General features: G+C 39.4%; 1 protein-coding gene across 1 annotated transcript in view; it reads left to right on the top strand.

Moving 5' to 3' along the window:
* LRMDA (leucine rich melanocyte differentiation associated) overlaps positions 1–12,618 on the top strand; it is a 582,944-nt gene extending 570,326 nt beyond the window's left edge. Inside the window, exon 6 of the mRNA XM_055133315.1 lies at positions 12,494–12,618. Coding sequence (XP_054989290.1) covers positions 12,494–12,573 — 80 coding nt within the window. The 3' untranslated portion in view covers positions 12,574–12,618. The remainder of the gene's footprint in view (positions 1–12,493) is intronic.
* The last annotated feature ends 13,693 nt before the right edge of the window (positions 12,619–26,311 follow it).

Here is a 26,311-nt window from a genome sequence, read left to right as displayed (position 1 = left end):
CTTATGGAACATTCTGACTTCTTTTGCCCTCTTCTTCTCTTTGTGGCTGTCCCCAATATTAAACTAGATTTTAATTGTATAGCATTGTTATAGGGAAGGAGGCAAACCAAGACTTACATCACCTCCATGAAGTCTTGAACCCCCACTAGGAGAGTTCCTGTGAGCTTTAGGGCAAAAGAGAAACTGTTCACAAAACTCTGGTCACAGAGTGCCCTTTAGATGGAATTCTTGCTGTGGTCTAGATCAGTTTCTCCTCAGTCAGTCCAGCACCCCTTCCCTTCAGAGTTTTCGTTTTGCTGAACTAACGACCAGTGCTCAGGGACTATACCATCCACAGAGTCTTGGCCCTCAATTACTGTAATGGCTTATAATGAGACTTTGGCCAAGTAGCAGGTTATTACTTCCTGCTCAGCGTGGGCAATGTCTAGGCTGCTAATTTGTGTTGCTGAATGTGGTTCAGAGCTGGACATCAAACTGTCAGAGCCAGATGTATTCTATTAGGTGTGAGGCCCACATTGGCCCATAAGGCATTTTTTAAAAAAATATGAAAGCATGTTAACTCACCGCAGGGTGAATCCTGACAAATTCAAACTAGTCAAATAAAAGGGATAATATTCCAAATCAAAGTTGTGTGCTCCAGAGGTAGGTAACACTCCATCACCCACCGTCAGCAATGTCTTGCTGACCCAGTCTTTCCATTGATAGGCAAAATGTATACCCTTTTTAATATTGCTGGACAGACTCTGTGCCTTCATTAAATTTTAATGAGCTGACCCTAATGAGGGTCCTTATAGTATGCTCTTCTACTGTTTACTTTGCTTTTATCTTTAGAAAAAAAATGCATGCGGTTCACATTGCTCTTTTAAACTGATTTTGCAATTCTTAACCTATAATTTTGTTTATTAGTGTGTATGTATATATACATATATATGTTTCTATGTATGTATAAATGCTTTTATTTTCAAAGCAGGTTAGAGGATGGAAGTTGAAGGTCAGAAAGTAATGAAAATATTTTGGCAATTGGCAGCAAGATTTGCTAGAGCCCAGGAATGACACCATACATCTATGCTTTCTGTAACAATACACTTTTGGTTAGTGTGTGTGTGCACACGCGCGCGCGCACTCACATATAATACTTCTTTTAGTGAGATCATGTATCAGCATATTCCTTTTGTTTTCCTTTTGGAGTAAGCAAGTTATAGTGTCCTGGAATTAGGAAAGATTACAGTAATATCTGTCCAGAAAAAGTTTATTTGGATTCTAATGAAGGGCAGATGGAGGCTGGACTGATGGGCCCAAGGAAAACCTTTCCTCCATTCCTTGCCAGGGATTATGACAGTCTTGGTTGTTTCTGGGTCTGCTAGTTTGAGAGGTTCTTTTATTCACTTGATTTGGAAGTTTGAAGAATTTTTAAAGAAAAAAGTACTTGTCTTTATTTCTCATGATTCTTGAGAAATTGTAGACCAAAAAACCAAACAGAACTATGCATGCTTTCCCTACTTTTGATGTGCACTTTCTAACAGGAACTGATCTGAAACCCAAAAGCAAATTTCTACTTGAGAGCAAAGCCAAAATCCCCATCGAAACTCTGCAGGAGGACCCTCAACTGCTTACATGTGCTCATATAAGTTTCTGTCACTGGTAGGGGGTGGGAGGGTGGTGCCAAAGAATTTCTGAGAAATTTTTCTGAAAGATTTTTTTCTCCACTACTTCATAAATTGTGGTTTGCAGATTCAGTCCTATTCCACTTATCAAAGCTCTTCTGATCATGTAATCTGCACTCCACTTAAATGTAAGTCGTTTTGTTTATCTAACAGCTTATACTGATATGCATATTTTAGGGACCACTTGTTTTCAGAGTAACAAGTAAAACCTTCATTGACTAAAACTCAATATGCTTGGACACTCATCAACTAGGCATTTGCCTCTGAATGGTCTTTGTTTTATAATAATAACACTAAGAGAATGAGACAGAGACCAGGAGATAGTGCAGTCAGGGCTCCAGCTGCCAACCCCAGTGCCCCGTGCAGCTGTTGGTGCATCTCTAGCTGTGTCCTGTCACCAGGGCAATCCCAGCACTCAGGGCCGAAGCAGCACCACAGCCTCAGTTGCTCACACTGAACACAGCAGGTTGGCTAAAAATTGCCTAAAGTCTCCTCACACAAAATGCCTCCTAAGTACTGGTTTTTTAGGTTGTTCCAGAATAGTGTTTCTTAAACTCTTACAAACAACAGCATCACCTGGGAATTAACACAAATAAAACCTCTGTCCCTCCCTCGCCCTGCTCAACTCAGACTCATCGAATGAGAAATTCCAGGATTGGTGCTGGAGCTTTAGTCAAGCCCTGCTGGAGATTCCAATTCCCAAGAACCTCTGTCCTGGGATGACCCAGGCTACTCTTCTCTCTGTAGGTGGACAGTCTATATCCTTACTATGAATACTCAAATTTCAGTTGTGGTCACTGTGACAAAAAAGAGTGACCCATGAGTTAATGATACAATTTAATTAAGTGGATCCCGACATTTCCCTAGCAGCCAGTGATCAGTCATCACATGACTGTTCTATTCAGGAAGAGGTGTGTGAGAACCATCTGATACTTGCTTCACTGCCCTTGTGAGAGGCCCCTCAGCTGATAAAGTAACTCCAGATTGTGTTTGCTCTCCATTTTCACTCACTCTAATGCTGGGAAACTCTAGTGCAAAATGCCATTCCTAGAATGTCACAACTTTATTGCCTTTGTTTAAAAAGTATATGTTTAAAATCCCTGTAAATCTCTTATCTCCTTCAGGGAGGGAGCCATTTGTTGTTCTAGGCCTGAGAATATTCACTGATCCCGGAACAGAGGACCAGAGGATGATCAAACAGAAGCTTCCATTCTTTGGCTATTACTTGGGCAGCTTCGGCCTCTCTTGTCTGATGAATCTGCCCTTTGCTAGTCTAAAAGCAGGGACAATGGCTGCGTAGGTTCTAGACAGGAAAAGCCTTAGAAGGGGGTGGCTGTGATTTGTTCAAAGGGAGTAAACACACTTTTGTGTTTTTATGGCTTTATTTTTTATTTTACTCTCTTGATTATAACATTTCGTGTGTGTATATTTTATTTGGGTGGGGGGACTTCTGCAGTAGATCTTTCAAAAATTTGGGAAGTTGAATTTTTTATTAGTTGCATGCCTCTTCACATTTATGTGGGTGATATGTAAACATCTCTGACTCCTGAGCCTAGAATGATTAATGAGAGTCATTGGTGGTAAAGAAATTCAGTTCCTACAATTGAGGCCAGAGGAACCCAAAGGTATGTGTGTGGACAAGGGAGGAAGGGGAAAGCATTCTGCAGCCCACACCCCCTTGAAGAAAGTCTTAGCACAAATTGAGCAAACATGACATATTGATCATCACAGAAACTATAATTGGTGACCAAAAGCAGTGTGGCTTTAATGGCCCTCCCTGAATAGTCGCCATTATATTTTTAAAAGAAAACTGCAAGTTTTCCCTAAATTCATGCTGCCCTCTAGTGACAATGCTCCCAACTTCAGTTGGAAGGTGGAAAAGATAAATGTGGGGATACTGGTAGGAATGATAGAGGGGTGAATCTTTTCTCTCTCTCTTGTCAGAAAGATTTCTGAATTGCTTAGTTTAAAAATGGTAAAGAAAAATTATTTGCTATGTGTTCACTGCTGTCCATTTTTATTGGCATCTTGCTTCACACACCATCCATCAGTGAGCCACTCTGAAGTAAACAGCATAGGTCTGAATCAATTTATTTCCCCTCTTGGCCTATGCTTTGGAGTCTGATTAGGTCAGATCCATTAAGCCCTGCATAGGGTAGAGGTGGAAAGGGAGGGAAGCACATACCCCAATTTAGAAAAGCCAAATCTCTCCTGGTGGAACAGGTAATCTCTGAAATTCTCTTATTTGAACGGTAGTAAACTAAAACCCAGAGATAGATACCTGGCAAGGCAGGTATGACTGCCTTGAGTCAAGTAGTCTGCATGACTGGCACCCTGTCCTTGAAGAAGCCACTTTGAATTTTTTTGGTCCTCCTCAATACAAGGAAAAGCATTACCTCAAAATGAAGATCTTTAGAATCTGTCCCAGCAAAAACACTTTTGTAAGAAATTTCACATCCCATTTGAAGTTTCCTTTACAAACAAATCATTGTTTAGGAAATCAGAATAAAAGTTGCTTCTGGCTTGAAGCTGGCACGGTGACTGAAAATGAAGGGTATAGTTGGAGTAAGGAAATACGGAGTTTGCGCTCTGATGTTTATGATTGTTCCTGTTTGACCAGAATATTGTATAGGGAAAAGTCAATAATGTCCAAAAAACAAAGCAAGTCAACTCATCCTCAGAACTGGGACTGTTTCCTGTGCCTGCCCATCTACACTGAGGAAAAGCGTGCTAACTATTCATATCATGTAAACATACCTGATGGTGTTAGCCTGCTCCCTAACAGATCATGTGAGATGTGGCAATGACCTTGGCTGACTCTGGTATGGGTAAGACCATCGCATCTATGACCTAAATCTAGAAATCAAGATCTTCAAGATGACACAGGGGACCAGGTCACCAGGGATCCCCACAGAGACTCAATGGTCTCTCAAACTTAGACCAACTACCTATTCCCCACTAAGAGACTCATGAGGAAAAGATCATGTTGTTTCATTCTTCTCCTCTCTTCCCTACCACCTTCTCCTCTTTTAAAATGACAAGCGTCATTTCAGCTGTCCTAGGAGCCTGGAGAGCATTTTCCACAGGCTCCAGCTTGTCACACATCAGCTTGTCTGCCTACTCATGTGACCTGTTTGTTCAGCCTCTCAGGGCAGGAAGGCCAGCTTCTCAGACACACATTCCTATCACCTTCATTACAGATTTTGCCAAGATCCGTTCCCTGCTGACTGGTTCTCTTCCCTTTACAAATATGTGGGTGAGACATGACAAGGCCCAGCATTTGTTTAGGCAGACTATATAATCTGTCCACTCTCTCAAGAAAGTGCAAAGTTTAATCTCCCATCAGGCCTCATGGAAGGGTCTGAGTATTGGGCCAAAACACCCTCTTCTCAAAGGGATGGTTTCCTGCACTGTGTCAGTTTTCCTTGAGGGCATGGATGCATCCTGACTCTGGATTAGGAGGCCCATACTGTTTCTTTTTTGACAGGGGTGTGGTAAAAAGCCACACAATTTGGACGCTATCATGGATCTAGAGTATTTATCTTTGTCCTAGGTACCTTGTGCTAAGAAATGAATAAAAATTGCTGCTTTATGTATGAATAATTATGCCTGGTAGTGACAAGAAATCTGCACCAGTGCAATTTTTTATGCACCACCCATATAGGAGTAAAATCCCTATAGCAGAGCAAAAGTGTGCAATCTGTGGCACACATAAATGTGGTCAAGAGTTATGTATATATATATACATATATATATAAATCCTGTTGGTATACTGAAAACTGCAAATTCATGGGAAGGAATTAGGCTTGACAAAAATAATAAAAATAAAGTTCAAAAACCAAAATGCCATGTGCCATAATATTTAAAAATGAGCAGGAAAGTCAGCTTTTCTTGTCAAAAATATAAGTTCAAAATTTTACTCAAGGAAATGTGATTTTGTAAAATATAAATGACTCAGAGAATTACAAGATATACTTAGCAAAATTTGACCCAAACAGAAATTTAACCATAAAGTAAAATGTGCATGAAAAAGAACTGATTATATTAAAATGAACATGATTTAACATTGAAGATGTTATCAAAACTGGTTGAATTAAAAAGTTTCTTGACAGGCATGAGGCTGTATGTTGGATCCTGGCACCACCCATATAGGAGTAAAATCCCTATAGCAGAGCCAAAGTGTGCAATCTGTGGCACACATAAATGTGGTACTAAGTATGTGAACAGAGTAGCCAAATGTTTAATCCTAGATTATCCTAGATCATGAAAGAAAGAGTGAAAAAAAAAATAGATATTAAATTGACTACAAGGAGTTTGCTGTAAATAATATTTTCTCGTGGAAAATTTGCCAGGTCAGTTTACATGTATATATTTATATTCCTAAGGCCTCCTTGGGGTCAAAATGGCAAAATTCAAATGTCTCTCCCTTGTAAAATATGTGTTACTATGTCCCTTCTGCGTAGTTTTGTGTAATGTAGGAGATTAGTTTAAGGAAGAGACTAGGAAATGTCCCCAGGGCATCACTCATTGAGGTAGTCACTTCAGTATTTAGCAAGAGTAATGGACCTCTGGTCCAGGAAGACAGCAGACATCATTAAAGATGTTTGGAGGGTTAATAGCATTGCATGACCATGGCACCCCATTCCAAGTCAAGGTGCAGATTCTAACTGAAGTCCCGCTCCCTGAGTCTGGTGGAGATCCTTCATTGATTTCCTGCCTGAGGCTTCTCAGCTAACCTTGGCATGGGGAGATGGAGATAGAATTTCTCTCACAAAAACTGACCCCAAGCAACTTCTGCCCTTAAGACCTTATAAAAACATCTTCTTTCCCTATTTAAGTAGCTTATGCTGAGGGGGAACATCGTGGAAGGAGCCTGGTATTCTGCAGACTCTGATAAATCCAGTGTGATGGCCACACTACAGACTAGCCTTGGGGCATTGCTCAGCCACTTCTCCAGATCATAAGCATGGGTGTTGGTTCCTTCCCAGCTTACTCCCTCACAGTCTGGACACAACAGAGAACAAAGAGCAAGCTTTCCTGTGCCTCGATGTTTACAGCACTGCTGGATGATAATGTGCAGGTCACTTCTCTCTTTCCATCCAGACATTCGAATTGCATTGTTTTCAGAGAGGAGGGAGTGTTTGGCAATAAAACACCAATATTTTAAATTTGAGACTCTTCTTCTGTTAATTAGGTGAATATTTAATCTGTGTATGTTTTCTGAGCATTTCAAATGACCATAGTCTTGCCAGAAGTTAAGGTAAGGATGTTCTGAGTATTTAGCTATTGAAATAACTAACTTGGTGAACTTTCCACAATATTTTTACAGATATTAATCTTAATGGTATTAATTTATGCAAAAATATTTATTGAGCACCTCTTTTATAGTAAATGCTGTTTTAAGAACTGGGTTTTATAAATTGGAGGGAATATTGTAGTGGTGACAATTCTTGTGCATAGTTGGAAGCATAGTTCAAGAACTTTTCACAATGGAGTAGAAAGAATATCCTACTACACTTTACTTCTTTGTCACTGGTCCATCCACCTCTTCATTTAGAGTTTAGCTTATTCCTTATACAGATTAAAAGATTTTAGAAGGAACCCCCCTGTCTATTTCATTTTGTTAATTCTAATTTGTTAGTGACCACAAATAGTTCAAAATCTACAGATCACAGTTTGTGGTAGATGTTTGAAATGAGCACTTACTATGATTACCAAACTACCATTAATAAGCATGACATTGGTATATCTTTAATTTCTCCATTTTATCAATCTGAAGGTAAAAACTCAACAATGAAGGTATATATATATATATATATATATATATATATAGAGAGAGAGAGAGAGAGAGAGAGAGAGAGAGAGAGAGGATTATTTTCTGGTAAAAGTACAATGATATGCCACTTTCTCTGATATTTGGTCCTTAGTCATATCAAATAAAGTTTGTGAGACTCAAGCATATGTCAAAGCAAGATGGATACAGACTTATTAGTCATAAGCAGCTCTGAGAATAAAGTTGCAGGAAAATTGGTATTTATTTTTTTCCTGGAGATTTTAATTATTTTGTTTTGGGGCCACATCCAGCAGTGTTCACTCCTGACAGACTCAGGGAGCCTATGGGATGCTGGGGATAAAACCCAGGTCAAATCAGGTGCAAGGCAAATACCCTACCCACTTTCATATGTCTATGGCCCTTAGAAGGAATGTGGGGTTTCAAGAGTTCCCTTAGTCCAAAACAGTTTATTTTTTAACTGACCATGTAGCTGCCTTTCAATATTATGTCTGACCTCCTTATCTTTGTCAGGAAAACCTTTATGGGTCTTAAATCACCCATTTCAGGATTAAATTGTTTCTGATAAATAAGATCCTCGCCATCACCTTATAAAAGGGGACATGGAGACTGAAAGGAGGCTTGTACAAGGCCCCAGAGCCAAATTCCGAGCAATGCCAGCCTTCCCCCTTTGATATACTGAGAGCTCCACAATGCTTGGCCATCAGAGACCATCTGCATCAGCCCCCAGGCCTGGGGGCCGTGGTCAGGGACACTTTCCCTGGCAGAGTCTTCGGTATCAAAATTTGCAACCAAGACCAGAGGCTGCTCCCCACCCAACCCCAAGGTTATAGCTTAACCTGCATAATTAGAACATCCATTTCAGAGAAGGGAGGGGAGATGGGGGCGGGGGAGCATTGAAAAGACAAAGGGCCTCTTTAAAACAGATTTTCCCCAATACGGTTTTTTCATAATTATAGTTTGAAGAGCTTACGGTGATGGCAGAACTGGCTACTTAAGAAAAATTAGGAGTCTCATTTGGCAGGAGAGGATTCCCCGGGGACAGACAGCAGGCGGTGGTTTTTCAGGGCGTTTGAAAGAAACCCTCACACAGCTCTGCAGCGGCCTGGTGCATGGTGAGCCGGCTTCACTTATTACGGCCAAAGCCAGATATTTTAATTAAAAACACTACATATGCCATTAAATGTGTTGTTCCCCCTCCAGTCCCAAGACATTACAGTTTGAGGAGATACAAACAAGCCAATGCATTGCAGATGTATGGGGAAACCACCGCCTACTGAGTCACGACCAACGGGTTCCCAAATTCCAGCCCAGGAGTTCCTTCTCCTCAACATGTGCTTTGCAAAGATGCAGCTCCCTCTGGAATGTTCCCAGGCTATGGCACATACTGTGGCAGGCAGAGGGGGAATCACACTACCCACCTCCCTTAGTGGATGCACAGATCCTGTTCTTTTCCAAACGGCCTCCATGCTACATGTGGCAGCCTGCTGCTATAACCCGATCTTGCACTCATGTTATTTATTTATTTACTTATTTTCTGTACAAAAAAGTTGTGTTTGGAGGGGATAATCACTTTCCTCCCAGTGAGCTCCCTGACCAATCTCAGCAGAAGCAGTCCTTGCCTCCTTTCACAGATTGTGGTAGACTCAAGTTCAAAAACTTTCAGCCAATGTGAACTGTCACTAGCTGGACCACCTTTCTCCCCAGAGGCCCATCAGCAACTGGATTGTATTTTGGGGCTGCCAGCCTGGCCCAGCCCACAGCCGGAGCACCTTCCCTTAAAGAGATTTATTCAAGGTGACAGTTGCTTGCATAGTGGTACTCTAATCACCTTAAATAGCTGAGCTCTTGGGGAGTGGGGCAACTAACTGCTCCTCAGACCAAGTCCAAATTTAGATGGACTGTGTTATCCTTTGGCCCCTTGACCCTGGCTCTATAACAGAACAGGGCTGCCAGGAACTTAAGCATAGCAGCAAATAATCTGGGGGAGAGCCATTCTGCAGGCAGAGTAGGCCCAAGTGATAGGGGTAATGTCAGCTTTTGTTAGAGCCACAGGCAGTGCTCTTAGAATATCCTTGGCATAATATGGCCCTGGTATCTCTGTCGGCATCTCTGTTTTCTGTCATGCACACAATCCCTGGCCTTCCTTGATTCCTGACAGTGTCTTTTCAGATCAGGTTATTGCCAGTACAGAGACTAGGTCTGCTCCCCCCATACAGCCCCTTTGTTTGAAGTCTGCCCTTTCGTTATTAATGCACTTGATGTCTATTTAAATCTGACAGTGAGTGTGGTATCTGTTCTTTCTGTCAAGAGCTCATTGACAATATTAATACCTGATGTCCTTGCCTCATTTTCCAAGTTCTGACACCTCACCACGGACTCTGGCATTTGAATCAAATAGCCCCTGCTCATCTATAAACAGTTTTGCTTCCAGGCCCACAGAAACAGGACGGGCCTTTAAAAGAAGGACTTTTATCAATGCAGAGCAGAAGAAAACAAAAAAGCCTGGGGAATGTGGCTCATGAAGCCTTTCCTGATGTGCCCTAGCTTGAGATGGAATTGTTCCTGCCAGTTTCCTTTTTATCAAGACCCAAGTTGTAGTCTACCATTCTGAGGAGTGAGGTAGAGAGGAGATCCCATCCCTGAAAACACTGAGAAGAATGCACCCACTAGTGTGTGTGTGTCTGTGTATGCCTGTCATTCTTTCATGCAAGAGAAAGACTGGGTTCTTGATGATATCTGACAGCCCTATCCATTTCTTTTTATGAAAATTCATGCTGTCCTGGTGCTGTAGAAAAAAATTAACATCCTTCCAGATTCTTGATGGTTCATTGGAATTACTTGTGTTTAAGAAAGTCCCTTGTGGATTTTCAGAAACACACAAGATTTTTCCCCAACCCCACCAGGCCTATAGAGGATACAGTCCCTGGCATGGAGCCTGATGCTCCAAGTCCACAGACCAGTTCCTGGCATTGGTGACAACCCTAGTAGGACCCCAGGTGCTATATAATTCAGCACAGTGAAAAGAAACTCTCCATGCCAACAGCTAAAAGAATGATCTAGGGCCCCTGTAGGTTCTCAGGAGGTTTTATCCAAGCTTCATATTTCCAGGCACCAGACCAATACTGCAAAGGAGAAATTGAAGGCCAAGAGGAAAGCAGAGCCAAAGGGGACAGAGTAGTGCACAGCTAACTGGCTCAGGGGAACACAAAGGGAAATACACTAGTGAGAAGAAGCCCATGGCCACATTTTAGGTCATAGAACAATGTCATCCTTTCCTAATTTCCAAATCTGAGAGTTTCATGACTTCAATAAAATTTCAGCTTTGCTTTAAATTTTGGCATCTGTTCCCCAAACACTAAAGTTTTCATATGCCCAAGGGTATATGTACACCTTTTTCATCATAGCACTTAGTACTGTATAACCCAGATATAGAAACAACCAACTTACAGAAGGATAAATCAAGAAGTTATGGTGTATATACACAATGAAATACTATGCAGCTCCAAGAAACGACAAAATCATGCAATTTCTGTAACATGGATGAAAAAGTGAAGTCAGAAGGAAAGGGACAGTCGCAGAATGATCTCTCATATGTGGGATTTAAAGATACACAGTAAGGTAGCAACAAAAATCTGAAGACTGAAAATGGGAGAGCCAACACAAGGTTACTTGGGGGGAGGCATGTGAGGTGGTGCTTCTTGGAGATGGGGAAGAAAGGTACACTCATATGGAGTTATGTGTATGAGAAAACATTATTACTAGTATTGTAAGCCAAGAGTAACATTTTTTAAGTTTTAGAAAACCCATATTAACCTGTAAGAATAAGATTTATTTCATAACATGGAAACATAACTTGTCCATTCATAAAAATATTAATTACTTGTAACACCTATATGAACAATCTGGATAATTTCAAATGCTAATTTATCCGAACTGAACATACAAGGGGACAGTAAGCTGTAATTCTACCAAACAGACAGTAAAAAATAATTCTGCTTATAGGTATCTATTTTTATATGGAGAGTTGTAGCTTTTGAATAAAAATTTTATGAAGATTTCATTTTGTTAGGCGCAGAGACCAAAGTTCTGTCAGTGCCCTGGTGGAGGAATGGGTGATTGATCATTGTGTGATTGTAACCCAAACATGAAAGCTTGTAACTATCTCACAGTGATTCAATAAAATTTAATTAAAAAGTTCTGTCAGTAATAAGACAACTCTTGATACTGAAGTTACATTTTCTAAAATAAAAAGTATGATTTCAAGGTGACAAATAAAAGCCCAAATTGAAGTTATTAATATTTTCTTGGGGAAGACTGATTTTTCCTTAATAGTTCTACAAAAACAATTTTGGTAGTTTATTTCTTATAGAGATTTAGAATATTAAACAACAGATAAAGCTCTGGGTGGGATAAAAAATATTTCTTGAAGATGAAAATCAAAATGAAGTGCATTTCAATCTGCGAAGAGTTCAGGATGCCATACACAGCAGCCATTTAATGTTGGAGGATCTTGTTACTTGTCAGTGTGGCATTTTGTCAACACCACCATCTCCCTTAATCATCCAGTATGTGTCTGAGGTCGCCTGGGATTTGGAATGTTTTCTCTAGAAGTTATCAATATTGATTCTTGTTAAAGGACTTGAACACAGTCACATTCGGGAAAATCACTCTACATCTTTGTTGGGGAGGGGCCCATCTTTAAATTGTCGAGTCTCCATTTTTAGAATTACTATTAAAAGACTCTAAGCAGAGGCTTTTGCTTTCTTTTGAGGAGTAATTGGCTAAACTAGAAGCCTCAAAAAGTGAGAAAAAGAATCATACAGATAAAAAATTAATTCTTAAAGTCTGTGCTGGTATTTTATTTGAATGTTAATTCTGAGATGAGGACAAGGTAAGGTCCCTCCCTTTGGAGACTTAGTTTCGTTTACTGCTCCCCAGGTTCTGTGATCACACAGCATTTCAAGTTTTCAGCATCTATGTTCCTTGCTATCCTAATTGTGCCTTCTGTCATGATATGTTTCCTTCTGTTTTGCAGGTATCCTGGGAAAGTGTCACTATGTTTACTATGGGAGAAATTCGGAGGGAAACAGGTTTATCCGAGATGACCAACTCTGACGCCAAGTACATTCTGATGCCTTAGCCTACATCATGAGAATAAAAGCAACAGAAAAGTAAAAATAAAGAGAGAGAAAAAAAACCCCTACATTAGCCCATGTTGTACATCTGTGGTAAGGTTCTGACTTCAGCTTTGGGTATCTTCTGACTTTGCCAGGCCTGTCAAGATCATCCTTCTGTCGTAGACTAAATGGTCACATAGAGATTGACATGATTGCCCTTAAGCAGGTCTCATCCACCAGGGTGACAGACAGTAGCAGCAAAGCACCAGAGCTGACAAGATGAACACCGTGATCGATTGCCTGGTCCTTCCACTGCTCACAGGGGAACAGAGGTCACACCTGGGGCCCTTCTGAGCATGCTCAGAGGCTGCAGTCAAGGAAAAGTGATGAGACTCTGTCAGAAACCAGCCTACTGAGTAGCAGTTCTTATGATATTACAATGCAGAGAACTTTTTCACTATTTTGGTGAAACAGTCACAGTTTGGAGGAAAGCCATACTCCCTTAATCTCGTTAAGTCTTAGCCTCTTATATCCTACATAGCTCCCAACACACAAAACCTTTGCATCTTTATCACAAGCAATACAAGGTGGTTCACAGTTTTTCAGAGCATATAGGTACATGATTTCAGCCAGGCCATACATTTGTAGCCATTTTCATGTCATAAACAGTTCCTGTATTAGTGTAAACTTCTTTCCATAAATCCCTAATGACAAAAGCATGGACTTCATCTTGTTGTATTCATTTCAAATTCCAGCACTTCTTGTCTGAATACCAGGCAGGGTCAGACACCAGGTCTGGATTCACCATTCATTCATTCACTATTCAATATATATAACCTTATTCAGGAGGAGTGAGGTGATTTATTGATCAGAAAGATTTTACAAAGAAAGTAAAGGGGCTGGAGAGATAGCACAGTGGGTAGGGCGTTTGCCTTGCATGCGGCTGACCAGGGTTCAAATCCCAGCATCCCATATGGTCCCCTGAGCACGGCCAGGAGTAATTCCTGAGTGCAGAGCCAGGAGTAACCCCTGTGCATTGCCAGGTGTGACCCAAAAAGAAAAAAAAAAGAAAGTAAAGACTGCAGAACATAGCACCCACCATACCAATTTCTAATTAAAGACATAGTTTTTGATATGCTACTGTAGCATTCTGTGTCCATGGCTGTATTCCAGAACTGCTGTTACAAAAAAATAAGCATGATCATACTAATTAGGTTATTGTCCTTTCATTTAATCTATTAGCCCACCAGTAAAATCACTCCTAAAGATATTTGAAAGGCTGATGACTGCAATAGCATCGTGTTTTGAATTGTTCTGGGTCTCAGGATTAAGCTAAAGATAGCAAAACCTAAAAGTGCAATCTTCCCTAGTTAGGAACACCAAGGGACTACAGAGTTATTATTGTAAGAAGTCTTTAGGGACTGAATCCCTGAAATATTCCCCTAAGAACCTAGTTCATTTCTATAACCTCTGTTCTAATAAATCGGTGGAAACCTTGAAAGATTTGCATTGAGGTTGGCAGAAGTCCTTCTTGTAGAGTCTACAACCTTTACTAATCCATTATTGAGAGAAGTTTAGGTTCAGATCCTCCAGATCATTAATAATTAGAGGATACTGAATATTTGTCATTATCTCTCAAAACCATTAAAAGCCAGAAGTTGAGTACCTTCTATTTGATCTATAAAACAGCAGTGGGGTAATGCTTTAAATTAGTTCACTCTGTCCCACCCTGGTCCTTTGTTGAAAAGCACCAACCCATGTTTGTCCATGGCATGTTATAGGCAGCCCGGGTTCTGTACAAGGGCAGCTAGTCTAGTCCAATGTCATAGCCAATCTAGCAGTACATATATCCTTGTCTTTATAAAAGGCTTTGACCCTGCCTCAAACAATAAAAAAGCACTTGTGAACTGACCACAGAATTTTTCCATCTTTATTTTTCTTACTTGTTTACTTTTCTTAATGTCAGAACCATTTGTATCACGCACAGGAATGTCTCCTTCAATGCGAGCTTTGGAGGCAGAAAATATTTTTGGAGTGAGTTATTGACCACATTGTTTTCCTCTCTTGGGATTGTTTATTTTCTTCTGAAATGGTGTAATAACTTTAATTAAGATTAGCTTTAATTATAATTTACGCAAAGGCCATCATGATGGTATATTCATCTTAATGATAGAATTACAGTGTTTTGCTTCTCTTAAGCAGGGATAATGATAATGAATTAATGTTGGATTGCTTACAGTTCCACTGTTTGTTAAGCTCGATTTACTGGACTAGAACTAGACTTTGGTCAAGATTGGTAGAGGAGGAAGAGATGTGTATTCCTACAGATTTAAGATGCTTATCTTAGATCGGTAGGAATTGTCCAAACTTTCTTTTCCAAAGAAGAGAACTAAATTAAGTGCAATCAAAGCTCAGAGTTATTTCATACTCTCATTATCCCCCTGGTTCTGTACGTTTTACTTCCAGTGAGGTGTTTTTGTTTTGTTTGTTTTGAGATCGTAGAGCCCTCTTGTGTACCCTGATTACCAGGACAGGGCTCTATTTCGAGAGCCGCCTACAATAGGCCAGTCTGGCACTCTCCACTGCTTCAGCAATATAGCACTACTGTCTCTTTACTAAGTAATGTTATTTTATAGAACAATTTGTTCCTCAGGGAATAATGTTTTAGATTGTGGAGAATCCTATTAAAAGTACAACTATTACAATCATTTGCTTTTACTTTTACCAGCCTTGCTCATAAACCCTCCATCTGTTTGTTGCTTTAAATAGAGGCACATTATAAGAGATTATCGCTCAATCAGCTTGCATGTCTGAGTGTTGTGTACATCTTGCACATATTCATGTAGACAAAGGAAGGCAAACCACAGATTCTGGGTGAAATTTCCCCCCTGTTTTGTTGTTGTTGCTGCTGCTGTGTGTGTAAACGTGCGCTTTCCATGAGATATATCTTGTGCATTTACAAAGAAAACTCTTTCTTGCTGCTTCTAAGAAATAACCTAGTTACTCCTCTTCTTTGTTAATATGCAGATTAAAAGCAGCTCACAGAGCCATTTTGCTATATAAAATGGCATCCGTTAGTTGCTACTCACAAGATCAGCCAAAGTCAGATATGTGTCACTGTCTAATGCCCAGAGTGGAAAACATAGGTCCCACTGGGACTCTTCCATGGTGTCTACCCATCGCAGCTGATCCAATGTGACATTCACCAGCTGCTTCCCTCAGTCACATTCCCAAGTGGAAGCCTTAGCAAAGTACGGTATTACCTTTACTAGATTCTCGAAGTTGTTCAAACACTATGTTGTACAGTGCCATGACTAAGATCAGGAAAGAGAAATGAGACCAGAGAAATGCAAAGCATGTTGGTTACTTGTTTTTATGATATTATCAGGCTTGGGCAGAATACTGTCTGTTACTACTAAAGCATCAACAGATGCTTAGGGGATTTGAAGACACAGCCAATTATCTGAAAATCTAGTGTTCCTACAAGTTTACCTGGAAGTTTCCAATGTGAGAAGTTCTCCTTTAGGTAATGATAATCCTAAATGCTGGCCTAGCTACTTTGTGCGTGTGGTGGTCTCCTCTGCTTTGGACCACAGCTAGTTGTACACTTGCTCTGTGCTGGGGCTTGAACCCAGGTAAGCTGTGTGCAAGGTAATTACCCTACCCACTGTACTATCTTTTCAGACTTCGTTTTAAAAAACAAAAACAGCTCATGATGTGACTGAGAAGGTATAATATTGAGCTATTTTGTGAAAAAATTCTAAATATGGAATCATCTGGATAAGTGGCAGGATAAGTAAGGAGCATATAAATGGTAACCAATCAAGGAATAGTTTACCACATAAAATATTGTGATAAAGAATTAGTGTGTGGACTCCTAGTGAACATGGATAATAAGGTGCTTAAGAAAACTGTTAGAAGAAACGGAAAGACACTTTTTTGCCTATTAAAAGGGTCACTTACATTCAACACTCAAACATAAAGATCTCATAAGTGAGGAGTATCAAAAAATAATGTTTTTGCTGCCAAACCCCACCCCAGGCTGTTTCACTCAGGGTGCCCAGAGGGGGGTGGGTAAGATCTCTCCCCGCCCCAGCAACTGAAAACCTCCAGAATTCAACAGCCACCTCCACACGCTTGGGCCGAGCCTCACCCATGAGTAAACCTTTTTCTGGACTGCATGGCTGCATTCGTGGCCCTGTGTTCTTAAGACACATCCTACCCACACTCCAAGAATACCAAGTAGGAGGCAATCAACCTCAGAGGGAAATGTTATATTATTTCAGTTCTGCTTTGGGGTAAAGATTGGGGTATGGGATGGAAACAATTGAAATGTGGTGGTGGGAAGGTATATGATGGTGGTATTAGTGTTTGAATATTAAAAGTTATCAAATATTGTAAACTACTTTATAAAATGAAAACAATTTTTAAAGAAAAATAAATACTAAAGAAATAGTAATGTTTCACATATCTGCCAATTAAAAGCAATATGTAATACAAATCTGTCCAAAAATGTTAGGAACAAATGATTGTATGTGTAATGGATCCATATTGACAGCAATAACACTTGTCTATGTCTAGTGGTCCATGAAAAACAGTATCCCAAACTAAATCACCTGGCTGCCAGACTGACCCAAAGACAAGGAGAAAACTTCTTGTCTTAAAAGTAAGAGATCAAGAGAAAAAATTATTTTATGTTCATGCCAAGTCATCATTATATACATGGAGTTTTGATGTAGATGACAAAATGATGCAGAAGCAACAATATTTAGGAAGATGACAAAGCATCTGTGTGAGACTGAAGAGCCTGCCAAGAGAATTTGAATTCCCTGGAAACATGAATAGTATTTAAGATAAAATCATGGTGAAAAATAGGTGAAAGGTCTAGGAGACTAGACCTATCATCTAGAATATTCTCGAAATACTATATATGAGGACTGGAGCCATAGCTCCACAGGTAGGGCGTTCCCTTGCATGCAGCTGAACCGGGTTAGATTCCTCCGCCCCTCTCAGAGAGCCCGGTAAACTACCAAGAGTATCCCATCTGCATGGCAGAGCCTGGCAAGCTACCTGTGGTGTATTTGATATGCCAACAGTAACAACAAGTCTCACAATGGAGACATTACTGGTGCCCGTTCAAACAAATCGATGAGCAATGGGATGATAGTGATAGAGTGATACTATTTATGAATTGTCATTAACTACGTTAAATCAAATTTTCCATTTATGTTATTGGAATAATTTAGCATTAGAAATTCGAATAACTCTGAAAGGCACCAGGGATAATTCTCTTCCAACATGAATTTTTTTATTTGAGTATTGGTGATAAAGGTGTAAACTTAACCACAATATGCAAATAATGGAGCCAAAATAGTTAAAAATATGCAGTACCACTTAACAGTTTACATTTATTAAAGTATGCTTTTAATAATAAATTACATAGAATTCTGTGAAGATTAATAAGGAAAAACATATATAATGGTCTTCCTGACACAATAACACACACTGTAAAGCCATCTAAAACAGAGGATTTGTAAAGAACTTCAAAAAAATAAAAGTAAAATTTCATTTGAATCAAGATTTAAATTAACTTTGTACTCAGATGTTTAAACATGGAAGTCTCCCAGTGGACAGTTCCACAATGAAATTGAACCACATCATATTCAATCAAAGGTTTTGCCTGACCGATGTCACTGTTGTCCCAAAATTCCAAATGGGATCGGACCACCATCTCCTTTGTGCAAAATTCTACTTCACAGAGCGAGGAGAAAGGTCTGCAAAATTTAAGTCTAAGAAGGCAACTCCCAGAATGACCACCAAATAGGAGCTCTTTGACACTATTGAAGCAACGTGGGAAGATGCCGTCCTTGACAATATCGAGGAGGAATACCATCGACTGGTTCAGCACCTCCATGTATGTGCGAAGAATGCTGAGACTGATAAAGCCACAAACAGACGCCTGTCTTCGGAAACTCTCGAGCTCATTCGTCAGCTTGGTTTGGCGCGAGCCTCAGACAACCACAAGCTAACATCCGAGCTCACAAAGCTGTGCAGAGATGCGATAAAGGAAGACGTCAAAGAGAGAAGAGCAGCAGTGTTGGCCAGTGCAGCAGAAGCCGGGAAAGTATTATCAACGCTCGCCTGTCCTTCGCCAACTACAAGACCAAGATGACTGCCCTCCAACGTCCCGATGGATCTATCACATCCTCCAGAAAGGCAATGGAGAAAATTATTCACGACTTCTACTTAATCTCTTTGACAGCCATGTCCACCTGCCCACATACCAAATTCCACAGGATGGATATGTTGTTCCCAACATCCTCCCTTCTGAAATCCGACACGCCATTTTGTTGGTAAAGACACATACAGCACCTGGTCCGGACAAGGTCCGACCGGAACACCTGAAGAATCTGCCGCCAGTACTCATCAATACACTGGCTCTTTACATGCTACCTGTCTGAATGCGAAGTTCTGTCTCAGTGGAAAACCAGTAGGACCGTTCTGTTGTACAAGAAGGGAGACATCCCATGACATCGGCAACTATCGCCCAATCTGCCTGCTGTCTGTTGTCTACAAGTTGTTCACTCATGTCATCCTAAATTGAATAGGCATAACACTAGATGAAGGACAACCATGCGAGCAAGCTGGGTTCCGAGGGGATTCAGCACGATAGACCATATCCACACAGTGACCAAACTCATTGAAGTTTCGAGAGAGTTCAAGATGCTGCTCTGTCTGACGTTCATTGACTTAAAGAAGGCCTTCGATTCTGTTGAGACTGAAGTGGTAATCGAAGCCCTAGCCAAACAGGGCATTCAAATTCAGTATATCAAAATCCTCCTTAAGCTATATTGTGGATTCACCACCAGGATCTCACCATTCTACAAGGATGTGATCATTGATGTAAAGAGAGGGGTGCTGCAGGGTGATACCATTTCACCGAAACTCTTCAGTGCCACCCTCAAGAACATCATGCAATGACTGGAATGGGAAGGAATGGGAGTGAAGATAGACTGTGGGCAATTACACCACCTCTACTTCGCTGATGACATCGTTCTCATAACACCAAACATTAGCCAAGCAGCACAAATGCTGGCCGACTTTGACCACGAGTGTGGGAAGGTCTGATAGCATCTGAATCTCAACAAGAATCGTCTCCTGAATCTCAACAAGAATCTCATGAAAAACGATCTAGTCCCTGAAGCTCCATTTTCTCTCAATGGAATGAACATCTCCGAATGTAGCAGTTATGTGTACCTGGGTCGAGAAATCAACATGAAGAATGACTTGGCGCCAGAACTGCGCAGGAGGAAGAGAGCAGCGTGGAATGCCTTCAAGACCATTGAAGAAGTCATTAAAAGGACGAAGAACCTCCGACTCTGGGAACATCTTTTCGATTCCACTGTTCTTCCTGCACTAACATACGCCTCAGAGACCTGGGCCCTATGCAAGCAGGATGAGAATGCTATTCAGGTATCCCAAAGAGGAATCCAAAGAGCTATGCTAGGAGTATCACATCTCACTCAAGTGAGAGAAGGAATCCGGAGTTCTGACCTCCGTTGAGGGTCAAGAATCAGGGATGCTGTCATGTTTGCCAAGGCATCAAAAATCAGATAGGCCGGTCACGTAATGCAATTCAGAGACGACCGCTGAACTAGAGCTGTTACCGACTGGATTCCATGGGATGTCAGAAGACCTCGTGGCCGCCCACCAACTTGATGGTCAGATTTCTTCGTCAAATCCCTGAATGAACGATTTGAGACTCTTCCTGTTCCTGGAGCAAGCAGATATCGTTGGGCTGCACTAGCATGCAACAGGGACAAATGGAGACATTACTGGCGCCCACTTGAGCAAATTGAAGATCAATGGGACAAGTGATACAAGTGAAGTGATACTCATGTTTTTTATTGAATTTAGTCTTTTAGAAAAATATATTCTAATCTCTACCTCATATTTAATGCTTTACAGCCTTAATAGTGATATAATTTTTTTTTTGCCTTTTGGGACACACCCAGCAATGTTCAGGGGTTATTCCTGGCTCTGCACTCAGGAATAAATCCTGGTGCTAGGGGGATTATATGGGATGCCGGGGACTAAACCCAGGTCGGCCATGTGCAAGGCAAACACCATGCCCACTTTACTGTTGCTCTGGCACCAGAAATAGTGAATCTAATACTAACTAGTGAAAACATACCAGTGACATGAAGTGCTTTTTCTTTTCTACTTTTTAAACAAATTAGTACACAATGAGATCTTCATTCAAAGCATAACATGGGCAATTTTATTTTAATTAAGAGATGTCTTTGTTGCCCAATGAAAATAGGTACATGAGTTTTCTCAGAAAGTTACACTACAAATCTATTTAATTTATAGAGTTCCTGTCTTTCCATATGCATTCTCAATACTCACGGTTTTGTAAGCTATGAAATAACCTCAACATTCTGGAGTCACAACAGTTTCCATTACTTTGCTTAAAATAAATGCATTTAAGGATGCTTCCACATGAACACTTGTCTCCCCTCTCCGATTTTAAATGTTCACTTTGTTTTATTGAAGTACTGATGCCCTATAACATTATATGGGTTGTACCTACTGCACTGTGTTTACCACTGCAAGTCTCATTCTGTCTTCACCATACAGGGGACCTCCTTTACTCCACCTCCTTCCCTTCTTATAGGTATGAGTCTGGTTATATAATCTAAAATTTTATTTTATTGAGTTTACTTATTTGCTGATTTACCACATAAAACTAAGGTAGGTATTTTTCCTTCAATTGACTCATTTTACAAAGTATTACCTAGCTGCATATACTTTGTTATAAAAAGCAAGATTTCATATATATATATATATGCATATAAGAAGTAGAATATTGCATAGCTATGCTATGTATTCTTGATCTACTAAGAGCTGATGCTCCATCCATGGGCAGCCATTTCTGTAAAATCCCATTTTAGTGGATGGCTATACAGTTTGACCAGAGACACAGAAGGCACAGCTTCTCTCTTCCTTTCTTAACTCATTTTTCTGGTCTTCAGTATTTCTGATCTTCAGTATTTCAGTATTTCTGGTCTTACATAACTGAGGAAGTAGTATTTGTTCAAAGGTAGCTGAGGTGAACTTTAACGGAAACAGAAAAGTTCCAAACTTGGAACAGTGTGTGAAATATAGTATATATCAAAGCAGTTTGAGAATAAACCCAAGTATAATTTATCAGATGGTAAACAGCAAACTGAGGTGTTTAAAACAATAAGTATTGGAACATTTTTAGGAAATGAGATTCAGTCACAGGACAAGTAGGGGGTAGTCTCTCAAGATGAACACCTTAAGCAGACCTCATCACAACATTTACGTCCTTCCCTGAATGGGGGTTCTAAAATGAGTAAACTTTTTTTTTAATTTGCTTCTTGCGCCACACCCAAGGATGTTCAGGGGTTATTCCTGGCTTAGCACTCAGAAATTACCCTTTGTGGTACTCAGGGAAGCATCGAGGATGCTGGGGATGAAATCTGGTTTGATTGTATACAATGCAAATGCCCAACACACTATCACTCTGGCCCTTAGTTATATGCTTTTGTGTTGTTTAATCTTTATTTACAGGAAAACAATATTGTGGAACTGTAGTGATAGCACAGCAGGCTGGGCATTTGCCTTGCACATGGCCGACCCGGGTTCGATTCCTCTGTCCCTTTCGGAGAGCCTGGCAAGCTACTGAGAGTATCCCGCATGCACGGCAGAGCCTGGCAAGCTAACCCGTGCGTATTGGATATGCCAAAAACATTAACAAGAAGTCTCACAATGGAGACATTACTGGTGACCACTCGAGCAATTTGATGAACAATGGGGCAACAGTGTTACAGACAGTCTTTATTGTAAATGTTTGTACCGTGTTTTAATTTTATTATAACTACTTTGATTTTATTCATCATAGCTAGAAAGTATGAACTGAACATTTCTTTGAATCTTGTTCATTTACCAGATCAAGTATAGGCAAGTGAGTGTTGACCCCAAGGATGATGGTAAGGAGGTACCCAAACCAAGTAGTAATAGAAATTTTAAGTTTAATGCAACAGATAAAAATTGATGAGAAATTATCACTGAACAATATATCAAATGTTAAAATAAACCTTTTTCTCCTGGCTACAAGATGGCTCATAAGTACACTATAGTCAACTGTCTGCATTTTATTCTTAGAGCATGAAAGCAAAAAATCATGTTCTCTGACCTGTCCATAATTGTGAGACCAGGATGTTTTCCAAATAATCACTCAGAAATCCCCCTTCTTGCTTTCACCTTGTTCCATTGACTCTTATCTCTTTGATCCTTTATTCCTTGATGTGTTTGACTTTTGTGTCACTTTTAATTTTGACCCTTCATTCTCATCTAATTTTAGTAATTTTCCAGACATTCCTCCTGGCTACAGGGACTCTGGTGTTTCTACCCAGACTCTTACTTTCCTCAATCCTTTGATGTTCCCAGATGCCCTGGGTAAGAAACATCATTTCAGACCATTCAAATCCCTGCTCCGACCAGGTCACACCCTTGGGGAAGACTGGGGGGATTTAGACATCACTTATTTGATGTTTATTTTAAAACCCTTAGTCCTGTCAATAGTTAATGCTGGTATAATTTACAAAAAAAAATTCTTTCTAAACTGTAGATTGTAGTTAGTTCCCTCTGAAGGCTATATTTTATTTTTGATGGTTTCTCTTGTCTTTGCCACAGTTTTAGTTCTCATAAAAGTTGTTTTACTCTTCTACAGTTTGGTAGAAACCAGAGTTAACTATAACCCTCCATTTGTCGATGGCTGTATGTGAGGAGAATAATCTCTCATAAGGCACTATATAAAAGCATTATATTTCTTTCTCACTTTAGAACTGATAGCAAGTCTGTATTTATTCATATTTATTTTCAGTTTTAATATAAATACATGCATACAGAGTATTCTACTCCTTCCTTATTGTTCATTTAATAGTCCTTAATTGTGGTATTAGCTTGACTGAACATATAGTATTCAGGTTAAATGTTGGTTCTGGTTCTCTAGGGGTCTTTTCTGCATGACACTTGTCTTTTAATTGGTGGAATAGCCAAAGTATATTTCTCATTTTGTGTGTGGGCATTATCCAATCCGGTTGCAGTCCAGAGTAAAAGTGCAGTAAAGGCTTGAGCTGGTACTCAGTGTGTCATGTTTTGTGGGCCCCCACATGAAGATATGAGATCATGAGACTCCTTTCCCTTTAAATCACACGATCCAGGTCTTCATAATACATATAATACTGTATTTTTTTCAGGTATCAGGACCCAACTTTTATCCCAAGCACTGCACATACCCCCCAGTACTGAAGGGGAAGCCTCATTTTCCCTCGCCCCCACAAAAATATCTACTAAAGTTGTGTCTTTGTAGAGGAGATATGGGTTGCAACATATCTGAGGGAATTACTCAATTCTTTGTCACCAGTATCCTACTATGTTCTCTTTTAAAGATCAGGAAAAGAATCTTATATAGGTGTTTGAACCATCCAGGACTTACCATGTAATGATGTAACTCAGGGATAAAACTGAAATCTTTCATCTGTGTAAAGTGTATCTGGACTGACTTCTGTACTCTTTCATTGAGAATATTTAATTGCCTTTCCTAATGCCAGTATCATCCAGTTCTGCTGGCTATAGCTATATAATTTTCCCTCTTGCTCCTTCCTTCCTCCTGTCATCAAGTTTATTGAGGTGTTTTTTATACACAATAAGAGTTCAAATTCTACCAAACACATATATAATTATGCCAATCAAAATATTCCCACTAAAAGTTCCCTTAGTCTTTTTTAAAAGTCAGAATGCCAAACTACTCAAAACATTGATTTTTTTGACTAAAGATTAGGTTTTACATAAATGAAAATTACTTCAATATATTTTACATTTTTTACTTCAATATACAGACTTATATTTGGTCTAAGATTATTTTCTCAGTGTTTATAAACTTTATCCACTTTTTAAAAATTGCTCAATAGTTCTCTAATGTATAAAGATATTATAATTTGTTTCCCCATTTGAGATATTTTTATTATTTCTTTTATTACGTTAAAGTATAGACAATGTGAAATTTAATTCAGTGGCATTAAGCACAATTACATCTTTGTTCAACCACCACCACTATACATTAATACAAGAACTTCCTATTTCCCTGGGAATATTATTATATTTATTTTCTGGTCCTGAATTTGTCAATTCTAGGTATCTTATATAAGTGGGATAATATTATATTTCTTTTTACTTCTGACTTATTTACCTTAGTTTTCAAGTTCATACATGATGGAAGCAAGTATCAGGATTTAATTCCTTTCAAAGATAAACTTTAGATTACTTTCATTAGATCAAATAGTAATTCTATACCACTAATCTACATGGATTACACTTTTATTTATGACTACTGATGCTGTCTTTACGTAACTGTTGACCATTTTAATATTTTATATTTGTGTATATGTTGTAGGAGTTCTTTATGCATTGTAAATATTAGTCCCTTATTAGATCAATAATTTGGGAATTCCTTAATTATTTGGGCTGCCTTTCCATCTCATTAGTGTTCCATTCCAAAACCAATCCCATCATCATTACACCTTCCAACCATGATTATTTTGAATTTTCCCACCACCACCCAAATGCAGATCCTAAATAATTTATTTTGTATTGCTTGTTATGAATAATCCACTAAAATGACCAAAAAAAGTTTCCTTAGAGGAAATTGTGTGAAGATTGTTATATATCACCCTGCAGACATTAAGCTCTTATATAAGAGATTACTATTATGTTCTTACAGGTTGAGCCTTGTGTCTTGCTTATGCTTTTGGTGTCATGTATTATCAAATATATTGTTATAAAAAACTTCCACTTATAGATGATTTATTTATAATAATGTGTGAATTGCCACAGCCTATTACCCATATGCAGTGCCAGAGATTGAACTGTGGTTGGCTGCCTAAGAGGAAAGTATCTCCTATATTAAAAATAAATGTTTATGTTGTACACCAAATTAGTGGTTATTAGAGGGAAGAGGTGTGAAGAAATTGACAAACTAAAGGAAAGATTTGGACTTTAACTTAATGTAGTCTATACATACGTTGACTGATAGTAATATACACATAAAACTTGTATATAAATAAGTGATTACAAACAGAGTTGACTTAATGAAATTTAAAATTTTATTTCAGAAGTTTTTCAAAATGCAAGATTTTTCTTTTACATCACTTTATATGTATAAAATTGCAATGTGTTGATATTTTAGTCTGCTACTTTACTGTGTAAGTTTATAAACTCCAGGAATTTGTGGGGGCTTCACCCAGAACTGCTCATGGGTGAGGATTGAATCAGCTGCATCCAGAGCAAGCATCATTACCCCTGTGGTATCTCTCCTGTCCTGGAGGAGTTTTTTTTTTTTCAATGAAATGCTCATCATCACTGATTAGGAAAATTGCCTCCCACTAATGAGAGTGATCTATATAGAAAGACTAGAAACAATATATGCCAGTGGGTATTTAAATAGTTACTTTGGTTAGAGACTAACAAAACTTATGAATAGAACTTCCATGTGACCCAGATTTTATTAATGGGCATATATATTCACCCTAGCATTATTTGCACTGGCTAATGAAATAGGGCTCAGAGAAAGAGAACAGGAGGTAAGATGCATGATTTGCATGTGGCAGACCCCAATTTGAATTCCTGGCACTACATATAGTCTCCTG

The sequence above is a fragment of the Sorex araneus genome, chromosome 3, assembly GCF_027595985.1.
Source record: "Sorex araneus isolate mSorAra2 chromosome 3, mSorAra2.pri, whole genome shotgun sequence".
Lineage (NCBI taxonomy): Eukaryota > Metazoa > Chordata > Mammalia > Eulipotyphla > Soricidae > Sorex > Sorex araneus.
The sequence above is the reverse complement of the archived record's forward strand: the minus strand, read 5'-3'. Positions and strand labels throughout refer to the sequence as shown.